Source organism: Myotis myotis, unplaced genomic scaffold (genome assembly GCF_014108235.1).
Source record: "Myotis myotis isolate mMyoMyo1 unplaced genomic scaffold, mMyoMyo1.p scaffold_m19_p_6, whole genome shotgun sequence".
NCBI classification, from domain to species: Eukaryota; Metazoa; Chordata; class Mammalia; order Chiroptera; family Vespertilionidae; genus Myotis; species Myotis myotis.
The window spans coordinates 32,311,937-32,338,633 of record NW_023416368.1 but is presented as its reverse complement, the minus strand read 5'-3'; the positions used below and the strand labels follow the sequence as shown (position 1 = coordinate 32,338,633).

At 42.1% G+C, this 26,697-nt stretch overlaps 1 protein-coding gene across 1 annotated transcript in view; it reads right to left on the bottom strand.

The window, feature by feature from the left end:
• The window catches only part of TRPC7 (transient receptor potential cation channel subfamily C member 7), a 141,853-nt gene that overhangs the window by 37,323 nt on the left and 77,833 nt on the right, over positions 1-26,697 (bottom strand). The window contains exons 4-5 of the mRNA XM_036312601.1: positions 15,765-15,929; positions 6,873-7,089 (exon numbers count right to left, since the gene is read on the bottom strand). Coding sequence (XP_036168494.1) covers positions 6,873-7,089; positions 15,765-15,929 — 382 coding nt within the window. The remainder of the gene's footprint in view (positions 1-6,872; positions 7,090-15,764; positions 15,930-26,697) is intronic.

Genomic DNA, 26,697 nt, shown 5'->3' with positions numbered 1-26,697 from the left:
TGGCCCATCAAATAAAGAGATCTGAAACTAAATGTATGTTTTTAAATATATTATTTTTGTTGATTTCAGAGAGGAAGGGAGAGAGAGAGATAGAAACATCAATGATGAGAATCATTGATTGGCTGCCTCCTGTATGCCCCCTACTGGGGGATTGTGCCCAAAACCAGAGCATGTGTCCTGACAGGGAATTAAACCATGATCTCCTGGTTAATAAGTCAACACTCCACCATTGAGTCACACCAGCCAGGCTTAAATGTTTTTTGTTTTTTTTTTGAGGAGAAAAGTAATCCAAGTCTGTTTACAAGATACCCTCCTCCAGCCTCCCCCCTCCTGCCCCCCATCCCGTCCCCTTAAAGCCACACTTCTCAAGTTTACCTTCTCAAAATTTGTGTGGTAATTTCTGTAACACTGAGATTTACTTTCATCTGTGCTTGTCCAAATAAATATTTGAAAAATATAAAAAAAAAAATTCTAGGCTGGAAAAAATGTTTGCTGCTTTCCTCTACCCCCAAATTAAAATTTCTAATGACTTAGTGCAGCGGTTCTCAACCTGTGGGTTGTGACCCCTTTGGCGGTTGAACGACCCTTTCACCGGCGTCGCCTAAGACCATCCTGCAGATCAGATATTTACATTACGATTCATACAGTAGCAAAATTACAGTTATGAAGTAGCAACGAAAATAATTTTATGGTTGGGTCAAAACATGAGGAACTGTATTTAAAGGGCCAGAAGGTTGAGAACCATTGTCTTAGTGGAACTGCTTTTAACTGGGCATAGGCTATCACTTAGGGCTATCACTGGCTTTAATTCAGGAAGCTGGCGCTCTAGCTTGGCTACATAATGGGTTTGTGACCTTGGATAAGTCCCTTGATTTTCTTGGGGTTTTGGGGTAATTTCAAGTCTTAAAAGCTCTATAAATCTGAAATGCAAATTATTTGCAGGAAACTCACTTTTCTGGCTAATATGGAGCTCCTCATTGGGCATTGCAAATCACTTCCTCCATGCTCAAATGTCCATATTAGTCTTCCTAGATTTGAATATTAACTCACCCAGACTAATTTAAATTATCCCAAGGCCATGAGTAAAAGTAGCATGGACCCAAGGGTTTGGGCAGCAGGAATGCTTAATGAAAAAAGAAATGTGTGAAATTAAATACTTCAGTGAGTGAAATTAAACCCTCTGTTTCCAAGGTGCTGAGGGTAGTTCAGCAGTTTATATTCAAGCTGAGCCTCATAGTCTCTTGCCTCCAGCCTGTCAGTCAGAGGAGTGTTAGCCCAGGAGCTCTGAGGGTCAGGATGCCTGCGGCTACTGGAGCCTCCTTCAGGCAAAATCCCCTTCACTCAGGGAAGCTGAGAGCCTGGAGAACAAGGTCAACTGATAATTAATGAGGGTGGCTGGCAAGGGAACAGGCTGGGAAATGCTGGGAAGCCTGGGGGCCATGAGTAGCTTCATATGTGCAAGTTTGGAGTAATGGCCACAGGCTGCTGAGATGGAGCTAGACAGTTCAAAAGGTGGTTCACTCCCATCCCTGCCTCAGATGCAATTCAGAAGGAATCCTCCTTCAAAATTCTGGGGGATGGGGTGAGACTGAAATGTGCACACTCCCTGAATGGCCATGGTCTGCATGCTTTCCTCTACACTGTCCCAGGGCCTGGGTAGAGCACACTTCTTCCCCACCACCTCCTGGAAGGTCTGTCTGTTCTTTCAGGTCAGCTTCTCATCACTGGGCCAGAACTCACAGGAGGGAGAATATGCCCAGAACCTTTCAACCCTCAGACCTAATATCCAAACACTATCTCAGTGGCAAGTCCTTTGCAACAGATCTTAGCCTCAGACACATTCAGGTTTCATTTGTTTTCCTGGCAGGAAGATGGTATTAATAGATTAAAAACTTTTTTAACAAAGCTCCACATCTTCCTCTGATTTTAGTAGATAACAATATTGAGAACCAGCTAGGTGCCAAGCCCTGTGCTAAGTACTTTACTAACACTAAATCTTCCTAATGATGGCGACAGAAACATAATATTAGGGTCCAGCTATAATTGTAAGAAATATTAATCATGCTCTGTTAACCGTGATTGTTTTGTCCTGATTAAAGAAGGTACAGTCTGACCTGGCTGGGAGTTGCATGTGGGACCTGGGAGTTCACCTGGAAATGCAGCCCATCCTCCCCATCAGGGAGCTGCCTATTATAATGGACAGATTAACAACCTTGTTGCAGAAACCAGAGCTGCCAGCCCTTTGCATATTGCCAGCCTTTTGAAGACCCCAGCCTTTGCATTCCCCTAGGCCTTTGCAAATCTCCAGCTTGCATTACCTATTATCTGCCCATTTGGCATACCCTTTTGCCTACTTCCCCATGTAATCTTTGTCCTTCTACCCAATATAAGCAGCTGGTTTATGGGGAGAGGCAGAGCAAATTTTTGTGGATGACCTACTGGTCTATACTGCCAGCAGTACTGGAACAAATGCTCATATGCGATTCAACCCTGTCTCTGCTTACTAGTAATTGCCTCAAGTAGTGACAGGCAGCACATGCCCATTGATTGATTGTTCAGTTACACTAATAGCCTAATAGGTAGCTACAGTAATTATCTTCACTTTACAGATGAAAAAAAACTCATGTACAAAGATGGCAAGTACGTCCTCCAAAGTCACAAAGGCAACCCAGGATCCTTGCTCTCTACTGTTCTGTCACTCATCATGGCCTCTACTAGGCACAGCTATTCTATGGTAGGATCCTCTTCACCTGCTTACCAGGCTTTATTGAGAACCACATCTGTGCCAGACACCATTCTGGGGATACAACAACCAGGAAGATGACAACCCATCCCTAGCAGGTTCAGTGCTGGAGACAGATGTATCTGTAAGCACTAGTGCTACACAGAAACAGATGATATAAGAAAAAATGTTCAGGGGAGTCGCAGGGATAAGAGCCATCTGCATTATAATTATTTGCCTCATCAGAGTGTCTGGTACATTATATATCTGTTGACAGAACAAAGGAGTGAATTCATGGAGGAGGTGACAGTTGATATGAGGAACCAGGAGTTGGGTGAAGAAGGAGGGGCTGGTAAGGTGTTTCAGGTCATGGCCATGGAAATGAGGGAACACAAGAGCTCAGTGTGGCTCAATAATCAGGGCATGGGACTGGAGATTGGAAAGGCTAGTGAAGGCCCAGTAGACCATGAGGGGGAGGCTGGTTTTCATCCTAGGCATCTGTAGCCCCTAAAGGTGATAAGCAGGGCCGAAACATGGTCTTACTTGCTGGGAGAAAATTTGGCAAATTGGTTGGAATAGTCTGCTTGGAAATCTTGTCCAAATAAATAAAATCATTAAAAGAACAAATTAAGTGAGGAACCCAGCCCATGTGCTTTTACAATTTTACCCTTGGTCCAACCTAGACATGTGATTCTGTAGGTAAATCTTAGTACTGCCCTCAAAGAGTTTGTAATCCTAGCTGGGTAGATGAGGGAGCAGCTTGATCCTCACATTGTACACATCATTTTACACATGTGAGAACAAATTTAAAGAGACAGAGCCGCCAAGGAGGAAAGGACAGTCAGACTGGGTTTCCTCACACTTAGGCCTAAGCTCTTTCCTCTTCTCTAGGCCTCTAAGTGTATTTTCCCACTATGCTGGCATTTCCATCTCCCTCCATCAATTGAGCTTTCCATCCTGGGGCATCTGCTTAAGAAAACACTGTCAGGTTGTCTGTAAGAGTGGTGTAAAAGGAGCCTTCATGACATGATTCTATTCCTGATGAAGAAATAACATGCATTGTGGACCGGCTTCCTGCTTTTTAAGCCTGATGGCTTCCTGGGAACCTCTATTGTTGTTACACAGTCCTCTGATGAATGTCTCCACAGCCACAATCTCCAGCAGAAAAGCTTTAGCACAACCTCTTTCAACTACCCCAGCAAGAAAGATGGGTTTCTATGGTATGAACTGATGTTGGAGATTCTCCAGGCTGGAGGGAGTGATAATCTCTGGTTCATTTTATCCTCACATGGCAGAGAAGGGGGAGAGAGCTCTCTGGGTTATCTTTTATGAGTGCACTAATCCTATTCATGAGGGTTCCACCCGTATGATCCAATCACTTCCCAAAGGCCCTACCTCCTAATACCCTCACCTTGGGATTGGAATTTTAACGTATGAATTTTTAGGGACATAAAACTTTCAGCCCATGCAAAGTGCCCAGTGTACTAGGAAGAATCAGGATAGACTATGAGCTATGAAAGTGAGACCACAACACTCAATCTGCAACAAGCTTTAATGTCCTTTGCGAACTTTAATGCCAAAAACTCCACTAAATGAGCCTTTGGTTATAGACTTGCCAGTTGATTACAAGCCCTTGGAAACATGGTGTGCTTTTCTTCCTCTGCCCTTTTAATGAAAGTATTCTTCTCATCTCCCTCTGCCTATTGAGAGGTCCAGTTTAGAGATCATATTCCCAATTACTGTCAGTTTGGGCATTCTATAGGATACTCTCCAGTGCCTCTACTCTGTGGCTCTCTTAAGCCAGTGGTTGGCAAACTGCGGCTCGCGAGCCACATGCGGCTCTTTGGCCCCTTGAGTGTGGCTCTTCCTAAGCCTTAGGAGTACCCTAATTAAGTTAATAACAATGTACCTACCTATATAGTTTAAGTTTAAAAAATTTGGCTCTCAAAAGAAATTTCAATCGTTGTACTGTTGATATTTGGCTCTGTTGACTAATGAGTTTGCCAACCACTGTTTAGGCTATACCATTTGATTAGCACAGGCCATGTGCTGGGCTGTCTTTTCATGTATTTGTTCTTTTGTGATTTTGTTAATTGATGGCACACTTTGACCCTGAATGCATTTTGACTCAATGTTGTGAACATAAAAGTAATGAAAATTATAACAATATTGAAATTTTGTCATGAACACAAAGCTGGACTGGGATAAATAAAAGAAACACAATTGATCAAATTTTGATACTGCATAGTTCAATTTTTTCAGTTTTATTTTATTCAAAACATTCTTATCAAAGTCAGATATTTCTGATAGAAACCTTACTGTTTATATATTGTAAATTTTTAGTTATAATTGACATACAATATGTTAGTTTCAGGTATAAAATAGTGATTAGATATTTATATACTTCGTGAAGTGATCACTATGACTAATTCTAATAAGAATTCGCCTCCACACATAGTTATTATGATATTACTATGTTCTCTATACTGTATTCTCTAGTCTCTATCCCCGTGACTTTTTTATAACTGGCATTTTGTACTTGTTAGTCCCTTCACCCTTTTTTTCTCATACCTCTACCCTCCTCACTTATGGCAACCACCAGTTTGTTCTCCGTACCTATGAGTCTGTTTCTGGTTTGTTTTGTTTTTAAAATTCCATGTGTAAGTGAAATCATACAGTATTTGTCTTTCTCTGACCTATTTCATTTAGCATAATTACCTCTAGGTCCGTGGTCAGCAAACTGCGGCTCGCAAGCCACGTGCGGCTCTTTGGCCCCTTGAGTATGGCTCTTCCACAAAATACCACAAAATACCACGTGCGGGCGCGCACATACAGTGCGATTGAAACTTCGTGGCCCGTGCGCAGAAGTCGGTATTTTGTGGAAGAGCCACACTCAAGGGACCAAAGAGCCGCATGTGGTTCGCGAGCCACAGTTTGCCGAGTTGCAGTTTGCTGACCACTGCTCTAGGTCCATCCATGTTGTTGCAAATGGCAAGATTTTATTCTTTTTAAAAAAGTGGCTGAGTAACATTTCATTGTACACACGCACAAACACCATCTTTAGCTTTTTGATGGATACCTAGAATATTTCCATATCTTGGTTACTTTGCAAAATGTTGCAGAGAACATAGGGGCCCATATATATTTTTGAATTAGTGTTTTGGGTTTCTTTGGATAAATACTCAGAAATGGAATTTCTGGGTCATATGGTTATTCTATTTTTAATTTTTTAGGGATCACCATGCTGTTTTCCATGTTGTCTGCACCAATTTACAATCCCACCAACAGTATATGAGGGTTCCTTTTTCTCCACATCCTCACCAATACTTGTTTTTTTGTTGTCTTTATGATAATAGCAAATCTTAAAATTTATCCATCAGGTTTTGATTATATACAATATCACTTGATAATAGTTTTTGCAATTTTTCATTTTTTTGAAGTTTTCCATGTTAGGAAAATCTGTAACATATTTTGTCATGTACAATTTTAGCCATTGCCAGTTATATTTTATCTTGCTTATATTCTAGTAAAGGTTTTTTATGAGTTGGGCAAAATGAGATAGCCTTTCTTAGCTAGTCATTTGGGAATGGGAACAATTTCCTTGCCAATTCCAGTGGCAGACATTGGCAGCACAAAATACCACCGCAAAGAGGAATTTCACAGCTTCATTGCATTCATTAACACAAAAGATGAGAAAATGTTATGCTCCTAGCTTTTTAGATTCATATTAATCATGAAGATTCTACTATATATCAGTATTCAATGATAACAAAAGTATCTTTTTGCTATGTAGTTTTATAGTCTGTTTCAGAACTTGATTTCCTAAGCTTTCAGGAGACTATTGTTAAATGAGAAAAGTAGTATATTTTCCCATGCAAAGCCACTTTACACTCACTTTCAATACAGATATAATGAAAAGTACCTAACCATTTTCCCCCAACATTTACTTTCAAAACTGGGATTTATACTACAGATCTGTACGTCTTACACACCAGCACACATAGAAGTTGACTTTGACCTCTCTGTGAGTCATCACACTCCATTTTGCCTGCTGAGAGTGCACTTGAGAAGGAGAGGTTCAAAAGTCAGAGCTTAGTAATATCCTATTATAATTAGGGAGAAAGGATAGAAGATAGGGTGACTTGCTTACCTAACACCCACTTCATGATGAGCATTTCTGTCCAGGAGAATTGGGTGGTTTTCACTCTGAAGATCTGCTTTGGGTAGTCTGTGAAGGTTTCATTGGGCAGGGTTTTGACACCTTCAAAGCGGTCTGATGCATTCACAACTAATAATCCCAAGAAGATTGTGAAAGAAACTGCATGGGCTACAAATTTCATGAAAGGGCTCCTTAGGGTTCGTCCTAGCTGGAAACAAAATACGTACAGACATGTTAAACTGGATTACTCTAGGTGGGCTCACTGCTTTTGCCAAATGTTGAATCAGGTCTTTGAACAGAAACTGCTAACTGAACTCAGGTAACATTTGCTCTTGCGTTTTTATGTGAGCTGCTGTTTGGCCAAATCTGTTTCATACCGAATTCAATTTTTCTTATTTGGAGGATTTAGTGTGAAAGTAGAACGGAGTGGGACACACTCACTATCATCAGGTTACACTTTGACGGAACAGCTCCCCAGACACATGGATGTGAATTTTATGCCCTTCAAATCTGGGGAAAAGTAATGTGTGTCAATAGCATTCAGGATTAAAACAAACACAGAAGTCTTTAGATATATGCTATGTTGCTCTTTTGTCCATTTTCTTGACTTTTTATGTTTAGATTATTTGTTTTATTTAAAGTGTACATTTCTTCTAGGTACTGCTTTAGCTGTGTTTCTGTAAAATTTTGACTGTAGCCTTTTCTTTGATACTCAGTCATTAAATATTTTATAAATTCCTTTTTATTTCATTTTTAATTCTGAGGTTATTTAGTTGCCAGACATATAAGACTGTTTTCTGCTTTAAAAATTCTAATTTTATTGCAGCATGTTCACAGCTCATAGCTGCTATGATATTACACTGAGATTTTCCTTGTGGCCTAGCACATGTTAACTTGTGCAATTGTTCCATGTGATGTGAACCTGAAATGATCCAAAAGATGCCCTGTTAAGGAGCAAATGATGATCACATCTTTATTCCTTACAGGCCATCCAAAGGCCACTTAGATGTCTGAGGACTAAACTGGGGGTAGAACAGTGAGTCTTTGCTGACCCTCATCAGTGATTCACTTGACTCTCTTTCAGGCCACTGCCATCACCCTCATCTAAGCACCAAGTCTTACCTAGCACCCAAGTGTACTGATTGATAAGCCAAGAGCAAAGAGGGAAGCCTTTTCTGAAGCTCAATTCCTTCTCATGGCAGATGTTCACTTAGAGCCAGTGACTGGTTAATTGAGTTCCACATCCTGCCTCATTCAAGAGTCCTAGAGTGAAGTGTCACCCATGAGGTAGAGTGTTGATTTGTTAGAAGATCAACTACAGGGTTTCTCCAAGTAAAATTTTCCTCATTATGACTGTGCTGAACACAATTTTTATAAATCAGATGGCTTGATAATGTGCTTCAGTATGGTAATCATCTGCTTTCATTATGCTAGTTATTTGTGTAACATGATTTATCAAGATTCCCATGTCATAGAACCCACGTATTTACCTATTGAAAAATTTTAAAAAGGTAGTTTTTATCTTATTTAAAAAACTGCATTTCAAGTCCAGACATTGGGAAGCCCTGCTTGTGCTAGAGAACACTTGTTTGGATTCACCTGCATCACAACTTGTCATATGGCACCAGAATAACCTTAGAAATGGAAAAAGATGACCAGAAAACCACTGGGCCCATAAACATCTGAGACATGGCTTTTCTTTGTAATGTTTAACTTTCTTATTTACAAAACAGAGATGGTGGACTATTTTTGGCCATAAGTAGATACGCTAAATTCAGAATGCAGAGATTAATATAAAGACAAGTATTTCACAGAAATTCAGTAAAACATGAAATTAAATCAAATCTCATTTTGATTTATATGATTTCAAGTAGCAAGTTTGAAATTTTTAATACTTTAGGTGACTGTTGACATATTGGAGTTCTGTTTCCCAAATAAGACACTGGGACACGAGGTGTATCCAGGAGACATCCTTAAGTAATCAACACATTGCTTATTGTCACTGTGTCCTTGCTGGTGTAGTGGTGAGAGGCAAGAGAAGATGGAGAATGTAGGGTGGGGTGTGGGTTGTGGGGAGAGGGAAAGTTGAAGAGAGGATAAGGGACACCAGCTCTTGTGTGTTCCAGCGAGGCCCCAGAAATATCAGAAAAAAAAGATTGGAAACATAGAGCTAGACATAGCTCTAAAAGGATTGATGGCTAAGTTTCCCCCATCCTTTACAGTGATTTCTTTTTTTAAAAAAATATTTTTTATTGATTTCAGAGAGGAAGGAAAGGGAGAGATAAAAACCATCAATGATGAGAGAGAATCATTGATTGGCTGCCTCTCACATGCCCTACACTGGGGATCGAGCCTGCAACCCGGGCATGTGCCCTGACAGGGAATTGAACTGTGACTTCCTGGTTCATAAGTCAACGCTTAACCACTGTGCCATGCCAGCTGGATTACCAGTGGTTTCTATGTTACATCTATAATAACTACCTGGATGAGGAGGTGGGGATGAATATCTTTGCATCTTCTCACCTGGGTGACTTACCTGATTGCAGGAATATGCATGTAGCTGTACCTAAGCTAGCCTTGAGATTCCCTGGGAGAGCTGGTTTGAGGAACTTAATGTTGTCTTTGTTACTTCCTTTGATTGTTATTTTCTGACAGAAGTTGCATCTATAAAATTACTATATCTACAACCATAAGGAAAAACCCTGATAAGGCCTGCTATGATTTGGAAGATGAGCTTGTGCTCTGTTCCCACTTGATCTAGGCCAGTGGTCGGCAAACTCATTAGTCAACAGAGCCAAATATCAATAGTACTTCTTCAAAATAGACTCGCCCAGGCCGAAAACCAACTTCTGCACATGGGCCACGAAGTTTCAATCGCACTGTATGTGTGCCCGCACGTGGTATTTTGTGGAAGAACCACACTCAAGGGGCCAAAAAGCCTAATGTGGCTCGCGAGCCGCAGTTTGCCGACCACAGATCTAGGCTGTAAGGAAGAAAGTGAGGTTAGGCATTGATGTTCCTTTCCTAATTATCTTTTGGGTTTGAATGTATCTTTTTACTGGTAAAACTGTGATAAAGGTCAGATGAAATCAAATTATTTCAATAATTTTCTTCGTGTGACATTTCTTATTTGTCTCTCAAAGGTAATTTTTGAAGCAAATTATATTTGGGAAAACCTCTATCTTTCATAGGCCCAGGTGATCCAAAAGAAAGGAGAAAAGTCAACTCATATATGCCAATGGCTCTGAGCTGGGAATCATTAAAGCTGGGTCAGGCAACAGCATAGGTGTCAAAAGAGATGGCAAAGCTTTGGGAGATGTAGGACTTGGCCTGCTCTCCCTGGAGTGCAAAACTCATTAGTCTGACACATGAGTTCAGCAGCTCTGTCATTACTTGGACCATACCAGCTAAGAACTTATCAGGAAATCCAAGCTTGTAATAGTTAAGTCTGGCTCACTCCAAACTTTCTGGGCACTGTTCTTTTACTTTGGGAAGTATATGAATGTGAGAATAACTGAGTAGCACTCCTGAATTACCTCCAAATGAACTGCATTTATGAGCCCTCAGGGTTAGGCACCTGCTTCTACTGGTAAGCTCGTCTCTGTGTTCCTGGCACCCGGCTCTTCACCCTAACCCCAAGTGTATGCACCTAACTTTGCCTGGTGGCCATATGTCTGTAGAAAAGGCCAGGACTGCAGTAAAGCACACAGAGTGTTTCAGCATCTCTCTCCGGTCTGTGATATCAAGAATCCCTTTCACCAAGTGCCACCCTCACTCATCGCCAGTTGCCAGTGGCCTCAAGTAAGGGCTTGGTGTACAAGTTGGAAAACTGAATGGAGAAAAACTTTAGATCAAGTATTTCAAAAAGAAATACCTTCAAGCTGGAATGGTTCTTACATTTTAGAGAGATCCCAGTTAAATTAGTGGCAGTTTCTTTAGAACACTCCCTCCAAAAATATTATTCAAAATGTTTAACCTAGGGCTCAATAATCTTCCTGTCTTTGGGGTGGGAACTGTTCCCTAGGAGTTTATAATCAGGGTTGTCTTATATTACCATGCGAATCCACCTGTCATCCTGGGGGCTGAAGAGGTGCTGAGTAATAGTGGGATTTCAAAGGTAGGGCTTCCGAGAAGAAAAGGAAGGAATAGTAGGTTTTTATTCCTCCCCTTTAGTTAGTCCGGCCAGCCTGGCTCAGTGGTTGACCTATGAACCAGGAGGTCATACCTGGGTTGTTGGCTCGATTCCCAGTGTGGCGCATGTAGGAGGCAGCCAATCAGTGATCCTCTCTCATCATTGATTTTTTTTTTTTAATTTCTCACTCCTTCTCCTTTCCTGTCTGAAATCAATAAAATAAGGCCAGTTAGTCAGCAGCTAAGATGTTTACATTCAGCATTGAAGGTTGTAATGCTGCTGATGTAACTGGGTGGGGTTGGGAGGAAGGTTGGTATGGGTGTGTGCATGTGTGTGTGTGGGCATGTGTGCAGTGGGTAAGTAAGGTCAGGTTTCTGAAGCCAGAGAGCCTGGGTTTAAATCACAGCTCCATAGTTTTTGGCAAGTTACTTGATCTCTTTGTGTCTCAGTTTCTTCATCTGTAAAAATGGGGATGAAATAGTACTTAATGCACAAGGTTGACATAAGGAATGCATTATTTTAATATGTGCAAAGCAGAACAGTTACTGGCACATAGGAAGCACTGAGTACGTGGCACTGGAAGGGCTGAGGCAGTTCCCCTAAGGGGAAACTTAAACTTGACTGACTCGTGAGAAACTTATATGTAAGGGTTCACAAAAGGAGACTTACATAGTCCTTATGTATTTATGTCACAAGCCTTTTTGGGGCACTCTCTATGTGCAACATGTTTCTAAACACGAGGTGATGGAGATGAAACAGGCTATACGATTGGTCCTTCCCTTCAAAGCTGCTGGTTTGCCAGTGGGGAGAGACAGGCTGAATGCTATGGTAGGAAATAGATGAAGAGGTGGGGAGAGAGTGCTGCAGGTGTCACACTGGACTGGGCATGGAGGTGATCAACCTTCTGGCATTCTTAATCTTATCCCACAGGTAATGGTGATGGACTCTCCTTTTGGATTTGAGGACAGAAGCTTTTGTAACAAAGGAGCACAACTCTTATTTCCTAGCACAAATTTCCTCTGTGGCAATGCTTCAAAAATTGCATTATGATTTTTTTAAATCCAGTGTAGCTTTGGTAGAGGCAAATGAGGGAGACACAGAGGCCATCGGAGGCACTGTCCTCCCCTGGTTGACCCTGGACCATGTTTCAAACTATTTTAGCTTTGGAAAGGCAAAACAGGGATTCTCAAAAGCTGTAAAATCGCCCATGCCTTCCTGACTAGATTTAAAAACATTTTTATTGTTGAAAATATAGATGTCCTCCCTTCCCACCCCCCCACCTTGACCCCAACACCTGGTTTCCACCCCACCCCAGGCCTGCATCACCCTATTGTCCGTATTCATGGGCAATGCATATATGCATATAAGTTATTTGGTTAATCTCTTCCCATCTTCCCCCCACCCCCAACCCCTACATACCACCACTAGATGTTTTTGTTTGGGATGGGGCTGAGGATTGGGGGCAACAACTAACACTTTGATCTTTCTGCAAGCAAGAGTAACGTGGCAGTAAGCATTGATAGAGTGCACTGCAAAGACATCAGGTGGGAGTCCACAGTTGTTTACAGTTCTCCCTGCCTGAGTCCTGGACTGATTTATAAAGACAACGGAACAGTAAAGGTTAACAGGTAACAAAGGAAGTCAGCTTCCCCTTTTGCACTTTTATAAATAGGACTTATGTGGTTCTTCAACACTCTCATGATGCTGACTTCTGTCCCAGTCTACCTGCCATAGAGACACTGAGCCCCTGAAGATGGCTGTTATTCTTTCAGTTGACAGATTTTAACAGGAAAAAAAACTAAAATATGAATCAGAAGGGAATAACAAAGGATGGAAAGTAGCCTAATCAGGTATCCAAGCCCTTTGGCGTTGGGGCCCTTGTTGAGAGCTCTCTAGGAAAAGATCTACTTGAGAGCATCCATGTGTATAAAGAACCCACTGGGCCCTCAGGGGCTGCCTGAACTCACCTATGTTGGTTTTATAATGAGAAATGATTTAAAAAATCACTGATCTGTTTATTGACCCTGACAAACCTCTCCAGTGCTCCAGACCTGCAGTTATTACCATGTGTACACATTGGTGACTTAGTCATCCTCTTCAACCACCAGATCAGTAAGCTGAACTCCTGTTGACACCCTTAATCTTATCATCTTATTTGACTGTCTTTCTTAGAGACCCTCAGAAACTTATGTAAAAGTAGAATTGACAGCCTTGGGAATTCAATTGGAAATAAGTGATGGAGTGATTTGGCAGGCCAATCAAGTAATTTTGACAGCAACTATTAGGAAGTAAATACGCCATTAAGTTGGAAGCAGAAATCTCAATATTTATTAGACATTGATAGACAGTAGCTGGTTGATGAGGTTTAGCAGTGAGATTTTATGAATACGTAATTTCTTTGAGGGAGGTGTAATATCTTGACTATTTTATCTCTCCTTTGGCTGCATCAGAGCAAGTTTAAAAAGCTGTTTACTGAGGGACTCTTCCCTTGGAATAAGCATTGCTACCAAAAATTATCTCATGCCATGGGTTAGGACTTGTCACTCAGCTGTGGACATACCCTCCACTGCATTGAGCTCTGACTTGGAGCCCAGAAGGTGCACAAACACTATAATGGCTTAATGACCAGTTTCTTTATCTTGAGTGGTCTGTTTCTTAGTCTTAATGGAAGTTCTAGGAGTACCAGATGTCAATCAGACATGCATCAGAACAGAGAGGAAGCCCCAACCATTGTGCCAAACTTTCCTGCAATCATTTCTTCTAGAATGTTCCAGAAGACTGCTATACCTTGGACCCCTATGTTCCATGGTAGCATCAGTCTCTTAGAGTTACTGAGCTACAAGAAAGTCCAAAATCCCCTCCTCCAGCGTGATTTTGGCTAAGGTTCTTCTCAATCCTACTAGAAAGTTAGCCATTGGCGTATAATTTCTTTGTGAATATTTCCTCAGGCAGGCAGAAGCAAACCAATTTGATGGTGTTGGCTAGTCCTAGTTTCCTGGAAGCAGTCAATTTTAGTTTTACAGTAAAAGTGGTGTTGGCAGTGTTTTGTTCACCAAGTGGTTGTTATTTTAATGATTGAATATCCTAGAATAAGTTTGGGGCTCAGAGGGTGTGGAGGCAAGCATCCCCATCCATTTAGGCTCTGGGCAAAGGCAATGATAATTTGTAAAACAGACTAGATAATTCCAGTATGGAAACCTGTGCCTAAACTAATCCAGCTTTAAATCTTGTTCATTTTTTTTCACTCACTGTACTTTGAACACCACAGATATTCGGTATGAGGACTTTTATTTATTTGTTTATTTTAAATATATTTTTATTGATTTCAGAGAGGAAGGGAGAGGGAGAGAGAGATAGAAACATCAATGATGAGAATCATTGATCACTTGCCTCCTGCACGCCCCCCATTGGGGATCGAGCCCCAAACCCGGGCATGTACCCTTGACCAGAATCGAACCCAGGACTCTTCCTTCAGTCTACAGGCCAATGTTCTATCCACTGAGCAAAACCAGCCACGGTAGGAATTCTATTTTTAATGCCATTCTGCAGAGGAAGGAGTTTGAGTCCTAACCCTTCTCTGTGACACCCCTCCTACCTAAGGCAGTCAGTTCCATGCCTGCCTGCTTAAGTGGCCTCATCAACAGTCCTTAAGTCTTGGACCCACCATCCTGGCATGAGTTCCCTCTTGGCGGAGTTGAGGATCCATTTACTGATGACACTTTTATTAACTGCATTAGCTGATCATATTTGCTGTGGAGCTAATCTCCCTGTAGTCATATTTCTTCTACTAAATATTGATTACTTAAGCTTAATTCCTTTTTTAATATATCACTAGGTACATGCAACTTTGGAACCTTTAATGACCATCTTAACCCATGACATTTATTTGAAAAATTTTTGCATGGCTCAGTCTTATAGGTGCTAACTCTTATCTGAAGCTGGAGTGGCTGCTGGTGCTTTCTGTGACTGTGGGTCAAATGACTGGGCTGTAGGGATGGCAGCGTGTGTGTGTGGCAACTTGGGACCTGCAGGTTCCACTGCTTTCATTACCATTGGCCACCAGATACTTCCCCTTCCTTGTGAGAAAAGAACCCAGTTTTGCACCTTTTAATCTCTTCTCTTTCCTTTGTCTTTTTCCTTTTTGTGACCTAATTAACTGTCCATGGGGGCCAGACCCAATCAAGGAAGCCAAGGAAACTGGGAAGATGTTGACATGGATCTGCAGTGCCCCCGCAGGAGCTGCATTTGACTCTCAGTTAACTAGTTATTTCTCTTTTCTGAACCTACTTCATTAAGTGTATGCATCCTACTGTAATTGAGGGAGTGAAATGAGATATTCCATGAAAAGGGCTTACTTAGCAAAGGAAAAGTATTCAGTAAATGTTGGCTATTCCTCTTTTTATAATTATAATTATTACTGTGGGTTTGGAGGACATGTTGAGGATATTGCATAATTAGAAGAGGAAAAGTGCCTTTTTCCTCTCTCTGATCTGTTATTGATCAGATTGTCTCACTTTTTTTTTTTAAATTTCCCATTTTATCGTTCCTCTCTCTTAAAAAAAGATGGTTGAAAGAAAACAGATCTTAACATTCCCTCTAATGTGGTTTTCTACTTTTGCTAGGTATCTTAGATCTATTTTCTTTAAATGTGAAAAATGATCAGCTGCTTATTTGAACAAAGTGGACATCAGTCTTGCTAAGTAGAGAGAGAAGAAATAACCGCGAAGACATGCACCTTAAGCAATCTGTACCTTGCTGCACGGAGCAATCCAATAGGCTATGGCGAGAAAAGGGAGGCCTAGGGAGACTCCAAAGACAGCCAGGAATTTCACAGCAATAGACTGTTGACGTAAGCCTGAGAGATTTTCATACCACATGGTAAGCAATTGCTGCTGACAGTTAGGATGAGCAACGAACTGTAAAAACAAAACAAAAACAAAAAACTAAATGCAAACAGGAAATGACATCAGTAGCACTTAAATAGTATACAACTATGAGTAGCTTGGGGCTGAAGTGTTCTACTTGGGGGTTGCCTGTGTGTTAGAGCAGGAGCATCTGGGTCAGGTACCTGCTAGGTTCTTCTAATTTGGGGATGCTGGGGGTCTTTGTACAGTTGCCAGAGCCCTCACAGGACTGGCTACGTCAGTGCTTGGCAAACTGAGGACTCAGAGAAGTCTCAGACACAGAAAATGACAGCTGGCTTCTAGGTAAACGATTATCTCCAATCCAGGGAGACTTCTCTCTGGGCGGAGTTCATCTGGGAGTCAACATGAAAGAATGGATGGAGCATGAGTGGGGTTTTGGAATCCACATGGGTTTGAGTTTTGTGTTACTATTTACTAGCCTCGTGACATTGGTTTAGCTACTTAACCTCTCTGAACCTCTGGATCGTCATCTGTAAAACAGAGCTTGTCATAATGTCTTAGAGAATTAAATGAGATATTGTAGAAAGCTTCCCCTCTCTATTGCTATGTAGTTTTTTTTTTTAAAAAAAGTACTGGCAGTGTTTCTGGAGGACTTGATACTCCTCGGTATTTCGCCATTGAATTCCTGGGGTGTTTGGCTTGGGTTAGTGGACTCTTTGTGGTATGCTGGAGCACTGACACATTGTATCCCCTTGTAGTAGCTTCTAAAACCATCTCCCTTTCTTGGAATTGCCCAGGTTACATGGCTGACCTCTTGTGGCCATTTTGTATTGTTGATCTCAGCCCTTTGGATAGAGCTTATTGGACTCGGGGTTGGGGGTGGGGTGGAGGGCAGGGGGCTTGACTTATGCAGGGCCCATCAGGTTTTCTCACCAGGGTATTGGAAACTATGATTGAAAGAGAAGTCAGTCTCTTTATTTCCAGGGGTGTTAACATGTAACCTGGGGAGATCTGGGCAGACATTTTCCACTGTGTGGACTAAATAGCAAAACATGCCAGTTTAAAAGGGGAAAAAAGAATTAAGTGAAGAAAGAGGCTCAGATAGTGTCTGACCCTCTCGAGCCCAGCTCCACTCTGCCCACATGGTCCATGAGACACTTCTGGATTCACCCTTTTTCTGCTTGATCCAGCAAATTGACTTTAGTTGCAACACACATTCTTTTTCTGCAAATATTTGGTGTACTTGGTCAATTGTTAGTTGATTTTGAGTCCTGACCCGTGGAAACTGGTAATAGGCAATATTTAAGTATTTTGTGAGAACACAGTTTACATTTGAGAAAATTATACTCATTTGCTTATTTTCCTCCTGCGACAGGAGAAAGCCATTATGTGCTTTGGTAGCCCTGCTCTTTAGCCCTGCTCAGCATAGGAGCTGGGACCCATGGACTAGAGCAGATAGACCCGGCATTCTTCAAAGGGATTGAGTTTCCATCTGATTACCCTGGAGTATAACATGCTGGTTTTCATCTCATTTGCTTCATTGGGTTTTAAAGAGGACATGTACAATAAGTCCTGGGAAACATTCCCTTTTCATTATAAGAACAATATAAATAAAGCTATTTTTAAAAATTCTCAATGCAGATGGCAACACATTCTTGTTTCTGGTTTCTGGGAACTCATAGCAGCAGCCAAGTGACCTGTGAGGTCACTATCAAAGGTTTATTTGGCTCTGCAGTGTCCCCTAATAATACTATAATTCAAACATCAGCTACAAATGAGGCTTTTTTGAGTAGCTTTATGCCTAGTAACCCCATAGCAATGATTATTCTTGACCCAGGTAGGAACCCCAGGCCAGCAGCCGATATGCTTTCCTGTGTCCTTTCTGGATCACGGAAAAGTGGAGCAAGCAAGACAAGCATATGAATGTTTAGGTAATTCTGAGAGCCTGGTCACAACACAGGTGCCACAGAGGGATGGCGAGTGTGGGGGTGTAGTCAGTTTTGTCTTCAATAGCCAGCCTTCTCTAGGTGCTGCAATGGCCTTGCTCTGGAGAAGCGGACAGTCTGATTAGACAGTGGGCCATATGCCCATGAAATAGCAGAAGACCATGTGGATATGTAATGGCTCCCTGCACTGTCGCTGCTCTGGCAGGGCTTCAGTCCTAATCCCCCCCATTGGCCTCTTCGTCTGTGTCTGGGAGAGTCCATCCTAGTTGCTTCTGCTGCCTCCTGCAAATAACTCAGCAAGACTGATTGGGCAGCAGAGCTGGAGGGGAGGACACAGTGGAAACCATTCCCATTTGCTCTTGTCTTCCTTGGAGGAAGATGGTGGTCCCTACTAAAACAAGTGGACTCTCTAAGGACTCGGTCCTTCTCTGATGAGATCTCTGGATTTCCACAGCTAAAATTCCCCTTCCATAATGAAACAACCTAGCTCCAAATGTACTATTTATTTGTTTACAGACTTTATACTCTAATGCTTCCAGAAAGCTGACAGTAGCAGGTAGCTAGATGAAGCCCAAATTCTTATTTTTATATGGGCACTTTTCTGTAATCGTGGCAGGCCTTCATGACAACTTCATGACATAGAGTTCAATGTGTATCAAAGGATTTTTTCTATTGTGCTTTTGAAGCACAGAGAAATATCATCACTGAACCAAGGAAGATGAGAGTAACATGAGACATGCCATCATGATACAAAGAACACCATAACCAAAAGGGCACTCAGCCACAGAACAAATACAGAAAGAATTCCTGGGGGCCAGGTTGGGGCAGGGACATGATTCTTAAAAGCAGGGTCAGAGAAGAACAGATGGAAGAAAAGCATACAGCTAGAATAAAATTGGAACTCAGAAAATTGTTACTGTCTTGGGCCTGTTTTCTTTGGCATCTAGCACACAGAAGGATGCAACAGTCAAAGGCTGAGTGACACCAAGAGCTTTGCCCGGCTATTTCTGCCTCTAAAACATCTGGATTGAGGTCATGGTATGCTTTTATGAAAGTTATTCTAGGGAAAACTGATGTAACCACCTCCATTTTCCCAGTGACGTGATTCACATTCTTCATAGCAGGGAATGTGTAATGCCCGGAGCTGAGAATCTGCTAAGGTGGGCTTATATGGAGCTAAGCAGCCTCAAGGGAATATAAATCAAACCACATTCACCATTGTGATGGATTTTCCAGAGAACTGGGCAGGGAGCAGGGGGACAGCTAAGAGAAGTTAAACTGCAAAGAGAGAGAGCAGGGATCTCTGAGACAGAAGTCCCTATAATGAGAAAGGAGACTAGTGGGATGAGCTAGACTGGGAAATGATCTGAGAGTCAGAGGGACCAGGATGTATGTGGCTGCTGGTTCTTGAATTCTCCCAAGCCAGTTATTCTGGTGGCACATTTGACCAGCTTTTATGGTTAATATAACAATATTTCTACCCAAAACTAATTTTCTGATAACATCTCACCTGAATTTCTTGTTTCTCCCAGACCCTAGTGACATAGTGTGAGAGTATAATGCTGGCATAGGGAAACTCTTGGATATATTGGCCAAATGTTGGCTGTTACTTTGCTTTTAATTTACTGATGGCCAAGGGAAAACCATTTCCTTAACTTTCTTCTCCATTTTGTATTCATTGACAAGGAAATATCTGACATTTTAAGAATAGTTGAAGAGCTATAATCATTCACTAACAATTGAGTAATTTTAGGGTTGTTTCATGGGATGTTAACACCCTTGGGCCAGATACTCACATTATAACAGCGTCTAAGACTTTCCTGATGGGGGCATGGTTAAGTGCATGGACTGGTGCAAGGCTGCCTGGTTCAAGTCCTGGCCCTGCCACATGCTGGCTATGTGCTCTTTTGTCATTGGTTCTTCTATGCTTAGCTTCCCTCTTCTGTAAAATGAGGCCAGTATGTAAAATGTAACTATACTCAGATAGCTAACTGAGTATTTGTAAAGTGCTTAGAACAACACCTGGCAAAGAGTAAGTACTATATTCGTATTTGATGAATAAAAATGAGCCCATGACTTTCTGTTCCTTTCCAATTTTTTTCTCTCTTACTCTTTTTTTTTTCTTCCTTTTCACTCCCTATAGCACTGCTCTTTTTTTGACCTCCATGTTATTTTAACAGACAGTTTCTTGAAGTGTTAGTGCCTTTTGAAAGGTCCACGTAGGCCAACCAGGTGGGTTAGGCCACTCTATCCAATCCTTCCTTCTTCATCCTCCACTGAGGTGCAGCTTGATTTTTCCAGGCAATTAGCTCAAAATGGGCTGGTCTCTGCTAGGGCAGCCAGGGCACCATCAGGTCCATTCAGCTGCACCCTGATTACGGAGCCCTCTGTCAATGAGGAGCTGTGTAGGTTACTGAACCTGCGGAAGGCACTCCTCTTTCCCCTTTGCTGTCCCTCCCCCTCTACCTTAAAAGAGGGGAAGAGGGCTACATTTGAGCTCAGAGGCTTTGAGGCTGTGTGATTTCCATTAAGCACAGATTATTTTCTCTCTGACACTAGGCCTCATTTACAGAATAATATGTGGCAGTACATGATTTGCTAATAACTTAGCTGAGAAAGTTTTATGAAATCCAGTGCTTATAGAGAAAATAACTTCCTTTTATACAGATAAACTATCAAAAGCCTCACTGAAGTCTGATGGGACTGTGGTTAAGATTTTCCACTTATTTTCATTAGCTCATCATCAGCATTTGCTTATAGAAATCCTCCCCGCCACACACACAAAAACAACACACACACAAAAACTGTTTACATAGGCAAAGGGAGACTGCCATTGTACCAGTCATCAAGTGGCTTTTCTTAGTGTGAACAGTCAATCTGAATTTCCTGTTTGGGGCATCTCATAAGATTGAGCTCAGTGGTGCTTTCCATTCCAGTACACTCCCTCTGGAATTCTCTTGATTTCACTGGCTTTGACTTTAGCCCTTCCTGGTCTTAGTTCTTTGTCATAAATAAAACAGTAAAAAGCAAACACTTATTTAGCACTCATACAGATCAGGCCTTGTGCAGAGCACATTATTAACATTTTCTCATTTAATCCTCCTTAAACAATTAAGTAGGAGTGGTTAACCCATTGTAAGCTGATGGTCTGTGACTTTTCAGATCTGTCTCCAGATTAGACATTTTCATCACTTCTTTGTATTGCTTCTCTCAACTCAAGTTTCCCGAATCTTTTCCAGGTCATATTATTATCTCATTCTGTCTGCCAAGCAGGAGAGCATCTCTGTGACCCTGCAATTTCAGATGCTCATATGGTTTTTGAGCCCAATCCTGTAACTGGGCCGTGTCCTGCTGGAGAGGACAGTTATCTCTACCTTCCCTCTTCAAGGCATTATACGTTCTGTGTTAATCCCATGTCCACTCCATTTGCACTGCTTGGGATGCATGGAAGGACTGAGCATAGTTGGAGGAGGGGATTTTAGTTGAGGAGAAAGGAAGTGAAAGGGAATGAAGGAAGGTAAAACAAGAAGGGAACAGAGCTAAGGTGATAGAGTTTAAAATCGGACTTCCAGCTCTGCTCCAGCTTGATTCCTGATCTTTTCCTTCCCATCTCTGGTCTCTGGCCAAAATCTAGTAAAGCTCTTCTCAGAGCATGCTGCAAGCTTGACCATCTCTGAACCTCTGCTCAGGGCATCTCTTGCTACCTGTTAATGCTTTCTTTTTCATCTTCATTTATCCAAGTTTTGTCTAGCTCAATAACCATCTCTCCCAAGAAAGCTTATCCTACCCACTAAGGGGAGAACCTCTCCTTCTCTCCTCTCATGCAATTCTTAGTGTCTACCTTTTATTGAAGTTGTATGTCTGAATGATCCTCTACCAGAGAGAAAACTCCTGCAGGGAGCACTCCTGTAGTTTGCAGTGAGTGGGTTCTCAGGAAGTACTGTTTGAATAAGTGGTGCAGCTGGAAATTTTCTGTGTTCAGACTGCAAACCTGGGGCCATCTATAGGACCAGAGTGACTTTCCTTACTCATCATCTCATTGTGTGCAGCACTCTCGCCATGTCACCACATCTGGAAGAGGCACATGGGTACAAGAGGCTGAAAGTTTGCTTGCTTTCTTGGAGATATGATGGATATGTAAATGACTGAGTTCATGTCACCACTAAATTTATTTTCACTATTGGAGTGCTAGATTTGAAAACAATAACAATTTCATCCCCAAAGTCAATTGAACTAGGAGTTTAAAGCTCTTACCAGGAAAAAATTCATACCATCATCTGAAGGGGTTGCTCAAGAACCAAGCCAAGGATGAGGGCAGGGGTTGGACTGAGTTCAAGGGGATTTTTGACTTCTTGTTTCATAATCATTGCCTCGGCCTCCCTCTCCTCACCTTTTCCCAGCACCACCTTAAAAATTCTCCATTTTCGAGCTGGAGAGCATTATGCTAAGTGAAATAAGTCAGTCAGAGAAAGATAAATATCACATGCTCTCACTCATTTGTGGATTGTAATGAACAACATAAACCGATGAACAAAAACAGATGTAGAGACAGAGAAGCATCGATCAGATGCTCAAAACTCAGAGGAAAGGTAGGGGAGGGTGGGGGTGAGGGAGAGAGATCAACCAAAGGACTTGTATGCATGCATATAAGCATAAGCGATGGATGTGGACAACAGGGGGTGAGGGTGAGGGCAGGATTGGGGGAATGAGGGGACATTGGGGGGATAAGGACACATTTGTAATATCTTAATCAATAAAGGGAAAAAAACCCACAAAAAATTCTCCATTTTCTGATCACCTCTGAAATACATTCTCTTCATTGCCAGAAAATTGCATTTGGATCCTTGTACAGATGTGTCTCGCTTGATTACAGCCTTCCCTACCTCCTCTTCCATTTGTGCACCCAAAAGCAGGACAGACCCTGGCATGCTTCTTAGTTCTTTCCACAGCTGGAGGTCCTGCTGGGCAGCTGCTCACTGAGCCATTCTGGAAATGTACTGGGCAGCAAGAGGAGATGGGCACTGCAGAAGGCTCTTCACTCCCATGGTGATTTGATAGCACTTATTGAGTTGAGTAGCTTGCTCTGTTCTCAAAGACAATTCTCTGTTCCTGTTTCTCAGGGACAGCAGGACACAAAAAACTCTCTCCCACCTCAAATTAAGCAAACTTGCAACTTTCCAGAGTGTTATTCACACAAATGTCTCAAATTGGTAGGTTGCTCTGAGGACTCAGCAGCTTCTCCCTTGCCAGAGAAAGGATTTTGAGGACAGTTGTTTGTGAACCACCTGCACTTCAGTCTTTAGGGTGCAGGGATCTAAACAAATAGTGCTGGACTTCTATAGTTGTGGGTGAGCCATTTCTCGAGGGCAGGGAGAGTGGCAGGCAGCCTTGGTTGGCCCTCCTGGAAGCAAATGCTAAGTGTGGTTTTCTAGGTTCATCAGGAGCCCTCCCATAGTACTGAGCCCAGAGGGTGCTAACGAGGTGACTCATTTTACAGTCTAGCCATGTTATCATGGCCAGAGTCCCACGTGCTTTGGATGCCTGCCCATTATTAGGGCTCAGAGTGAGCTTCTAGCTGGCTCCAGATGGCTGCCTCTGTTCTTTCAAATGTCATTCTCCATACCTGGGCAGTGATGCTCTCTACCCCACGCAGGGCTCTGCCCTAGCCTGAAACCAAAGGAGAAGTGGAAGCAGCTTCTAGCAGACCTTGGTTTATCTTCAACTACTCACTTTTCTGAGCTTCCCCCTCCTGCCAAGCTGCCCAACATGCTGTTACCAAACATGGCCTATGTACCCCCACCTCACCTTCCACCCCATGTGTTCAAGGACAATCCATCCTGCTTCTCTCTGGTTTAATTCCTAATCAGTCTTTGAGAACCAACTTTTTTTCTATCTTAAGTCCTGCCAAGTCCCTCAGCCCCCTGAGAGGTGTTGGACTCCTTTAGGTCCTATTCTGTGGTCTACTCACTTGGCAGTCATAGTTCATGGTCAGGTTGTGAATAGCTATACTACTGTGTTTACTTCTGATCTCTTTTGCTATTTTTTCTTCTTCTGTTATTTTTAAGCTCTTTGAGGGAACCAACTGTCTTTGCATCCCCAAGAGTATGCAGCCTTATGATTTGCACATAATAGGTGCTCAGAAACATATGTTGAGTGATAAATTACATGCTCTTCTAAAGCCTCTAGTATTTGCTTCATGATTTTCTCTTTGACTTGTTATCCCAGAATAATTTCTAAGAATGACAAATCCATTGTTACTCAGGGTTTGCTGAACACTTAACTGTCTTCACATCTTTACTAGAGGGAAAACAGGGAGAGGTGATGAAAACTAAACCAGGCTCTTGTCCTCTTGTGGAGGAGGAGATTGAAATGTGAGGTTAAAGTAGGATTTGAGGAGTACCTTTTGGATTTGATTAAGCTTGTTTAATTTCTATGTATGCAGTTATCAGTGCAACTGACATCAATCCTGAAGACATCTATACCATAATAATTATTATCATTACAAAGAAAAAACAGCTAATGTTTATTGAGTATGTATTCTGTGTCAAGCTCCGTGCTTAATAGTCACTGTATCGGTTAACCCTCACATCATTTATTGAGATGGATATTATCATATCCCTATTTTAAATACGGAAGCATGAGGCACAGATAAATTTAGTAACTTGCCTATAATCACAAAGGTAATTATGACATGGTCTGGACTTGAATCCAGACCAGTCTGACTTCAAGGACAATGTTTTGAACTATTACCCTGTGTTTCCTCAAGGTAGATTTAAAATTAGGCAGACATACCAAAGCAAGAGGCACCACAGTGATTTCTCCAAGCCCACAGAGGCCAGGAGACCTCATGTTTTAAGAATTTCTTAGAACTCTCAATTCTCTGTGTTTCTGCCCAGTGAAGATAAAAATCAGGAATACACAAGAGTAAAGGCTCAAAGACAATTTTCTGGACAACTTCATCTCCCTGAAAGGAGTGTCATCATTGTAAAGGTGAAGCCTGGGCTTTCTCTCCTGCACACAGACCATAGCAGCAGCAGCTGATTCAGCAATGGCTCTGCTGGCTGCCTGGTCACCACTCTGCCAGGAACCAGGTTAATGTGGAGGCCAATTAAGCCTGATTTACAACCTCAAAAAATACAGACTGGAAAAACCAAGATGGCGGCATAGGTAAACACCGGAGTTAGCTGCCTCGAACAACCACTTCAAAAATACAACTAAAAGATGGAACGGACATCGCCCAGAACCACAGGAAGGCTGGCTGAGGGGAAATTCTTCAACTAGAAGGAAAGAGAACAGCATACGAGACTGAGAGGAGGCGCAGTGCGGAAAATACAAAGGTGCGGAGGTACGCGTGGAGCCGGCTGGTAGCTGAGGGCGCGGTTGTCGTTTTCAATCGGGAGGGAGTCTCAGATTCTGAGATCCAGTTCTGGGTGAGTCTCTAGGGACCCAGACTCAAACGGGAGAAGCGGGACTGTCTGGCATCGGTCGGAACGCGAGGGCAGCTTTCTCTCTGAGGTTTGCAGCGGTTGCTGGGACTCTGAGAGGCAGAGCCTCTGGGGACGGGACTGAGAGCAGCCATAACTGCTCCCTCCACCTGCTCTGTTGATCCCGTGCGACCTGCCCTGCCCAAGCCCTGCGCAGAGCCATTTGCCAGATAGCCTCAGGCAAAGGCTAGATTAGCACCTCCCGAGAGGACAGAAGTTTTCCCACTGCAGACACAGCTGATTCTCACAGCCAGTTGGCCTGGAGGTCAAATCCCCCTAGTATTAACTACAACAATCAAGGCTTAACTACAACAAGACTGTGCACAAAGACCACTAGGGGGTGCACCAAGAAAGCATAAAAAATGCGGAGACAAAGAAACAGGACAAAACTGTCAATGGAGGATATTGAGTTCAGAACCACACTTTTAAGGTCTCTCAAGAACTGTCTAGAAGCCGCTGATAAACTTAATGAGATCCTCAAGAAATCTAATGAGACCCTCGATGTTATGATAAAGAACCAACTAGAAATTACGCATACACAGACTGAAATAATGAATATTATACAGACTCCCAACAGCAGACCAGAGGAGCACAAGAATCAAGGCAAAGATTTGAAATGCGAAGAAGCAAAAAACACCCAACCGAAAAAGCAAAATGCAAAAAGAATCCGAAAATATGAAGATAGTGTAAGGAGCCTCTGGGACAGCTTCAAGCATACCAACATCAGAATTATAGGGGTGCCAGAAGATGAGAGAGAGCAAGATATTGAAAACCTATTTGAAGAAATAATGACAGAAAACTTCCCCTACCTGGTGAAAGGAATAGACTTACAAGTCCAGGAAGCACAGAGAACCCCAAACAAAAGGAATCCAAAGAGGACCACACCAAGACACATCATAATTAAAATGCCAAGAGCAAAAGACAAAGAGAGAATCTTAAAAGCAGCAAGAGAAAGAAAGTCAGTTACCTACAAGGGTGTACCCATACGACTGTCAGCTGATTTCTCAACAGAAACTTTGCAGGCCAGAAGGGAGTGGCAAGAAATATTCAAAGTGATGAATGCCAAGAACCTACAACCAAGATTACTTTATCCAGCAAAGCTATCATTCAGAATTGAAGGTCAGATAAAGAGCTTCATAGATAAGGAAAAGCTAAAGGAGTTCATCACCACCAAACCAGGATTATATGAAATGCTGAAAGGTATCCTTTAAGAAGAGGAGGAAGAAGAAAAAGTTAAAGATACAAATTATGAACAACAAATATGCATCTATCAACAAGTGAATCTAAGAATCAAGTGAATAAATAATCTGATGAACAGAATGAACTGGTGATTATAATAGAATCAGGGACATAGAAAGGGAATGGACTCACTATTCTTGGGGCGGGGGG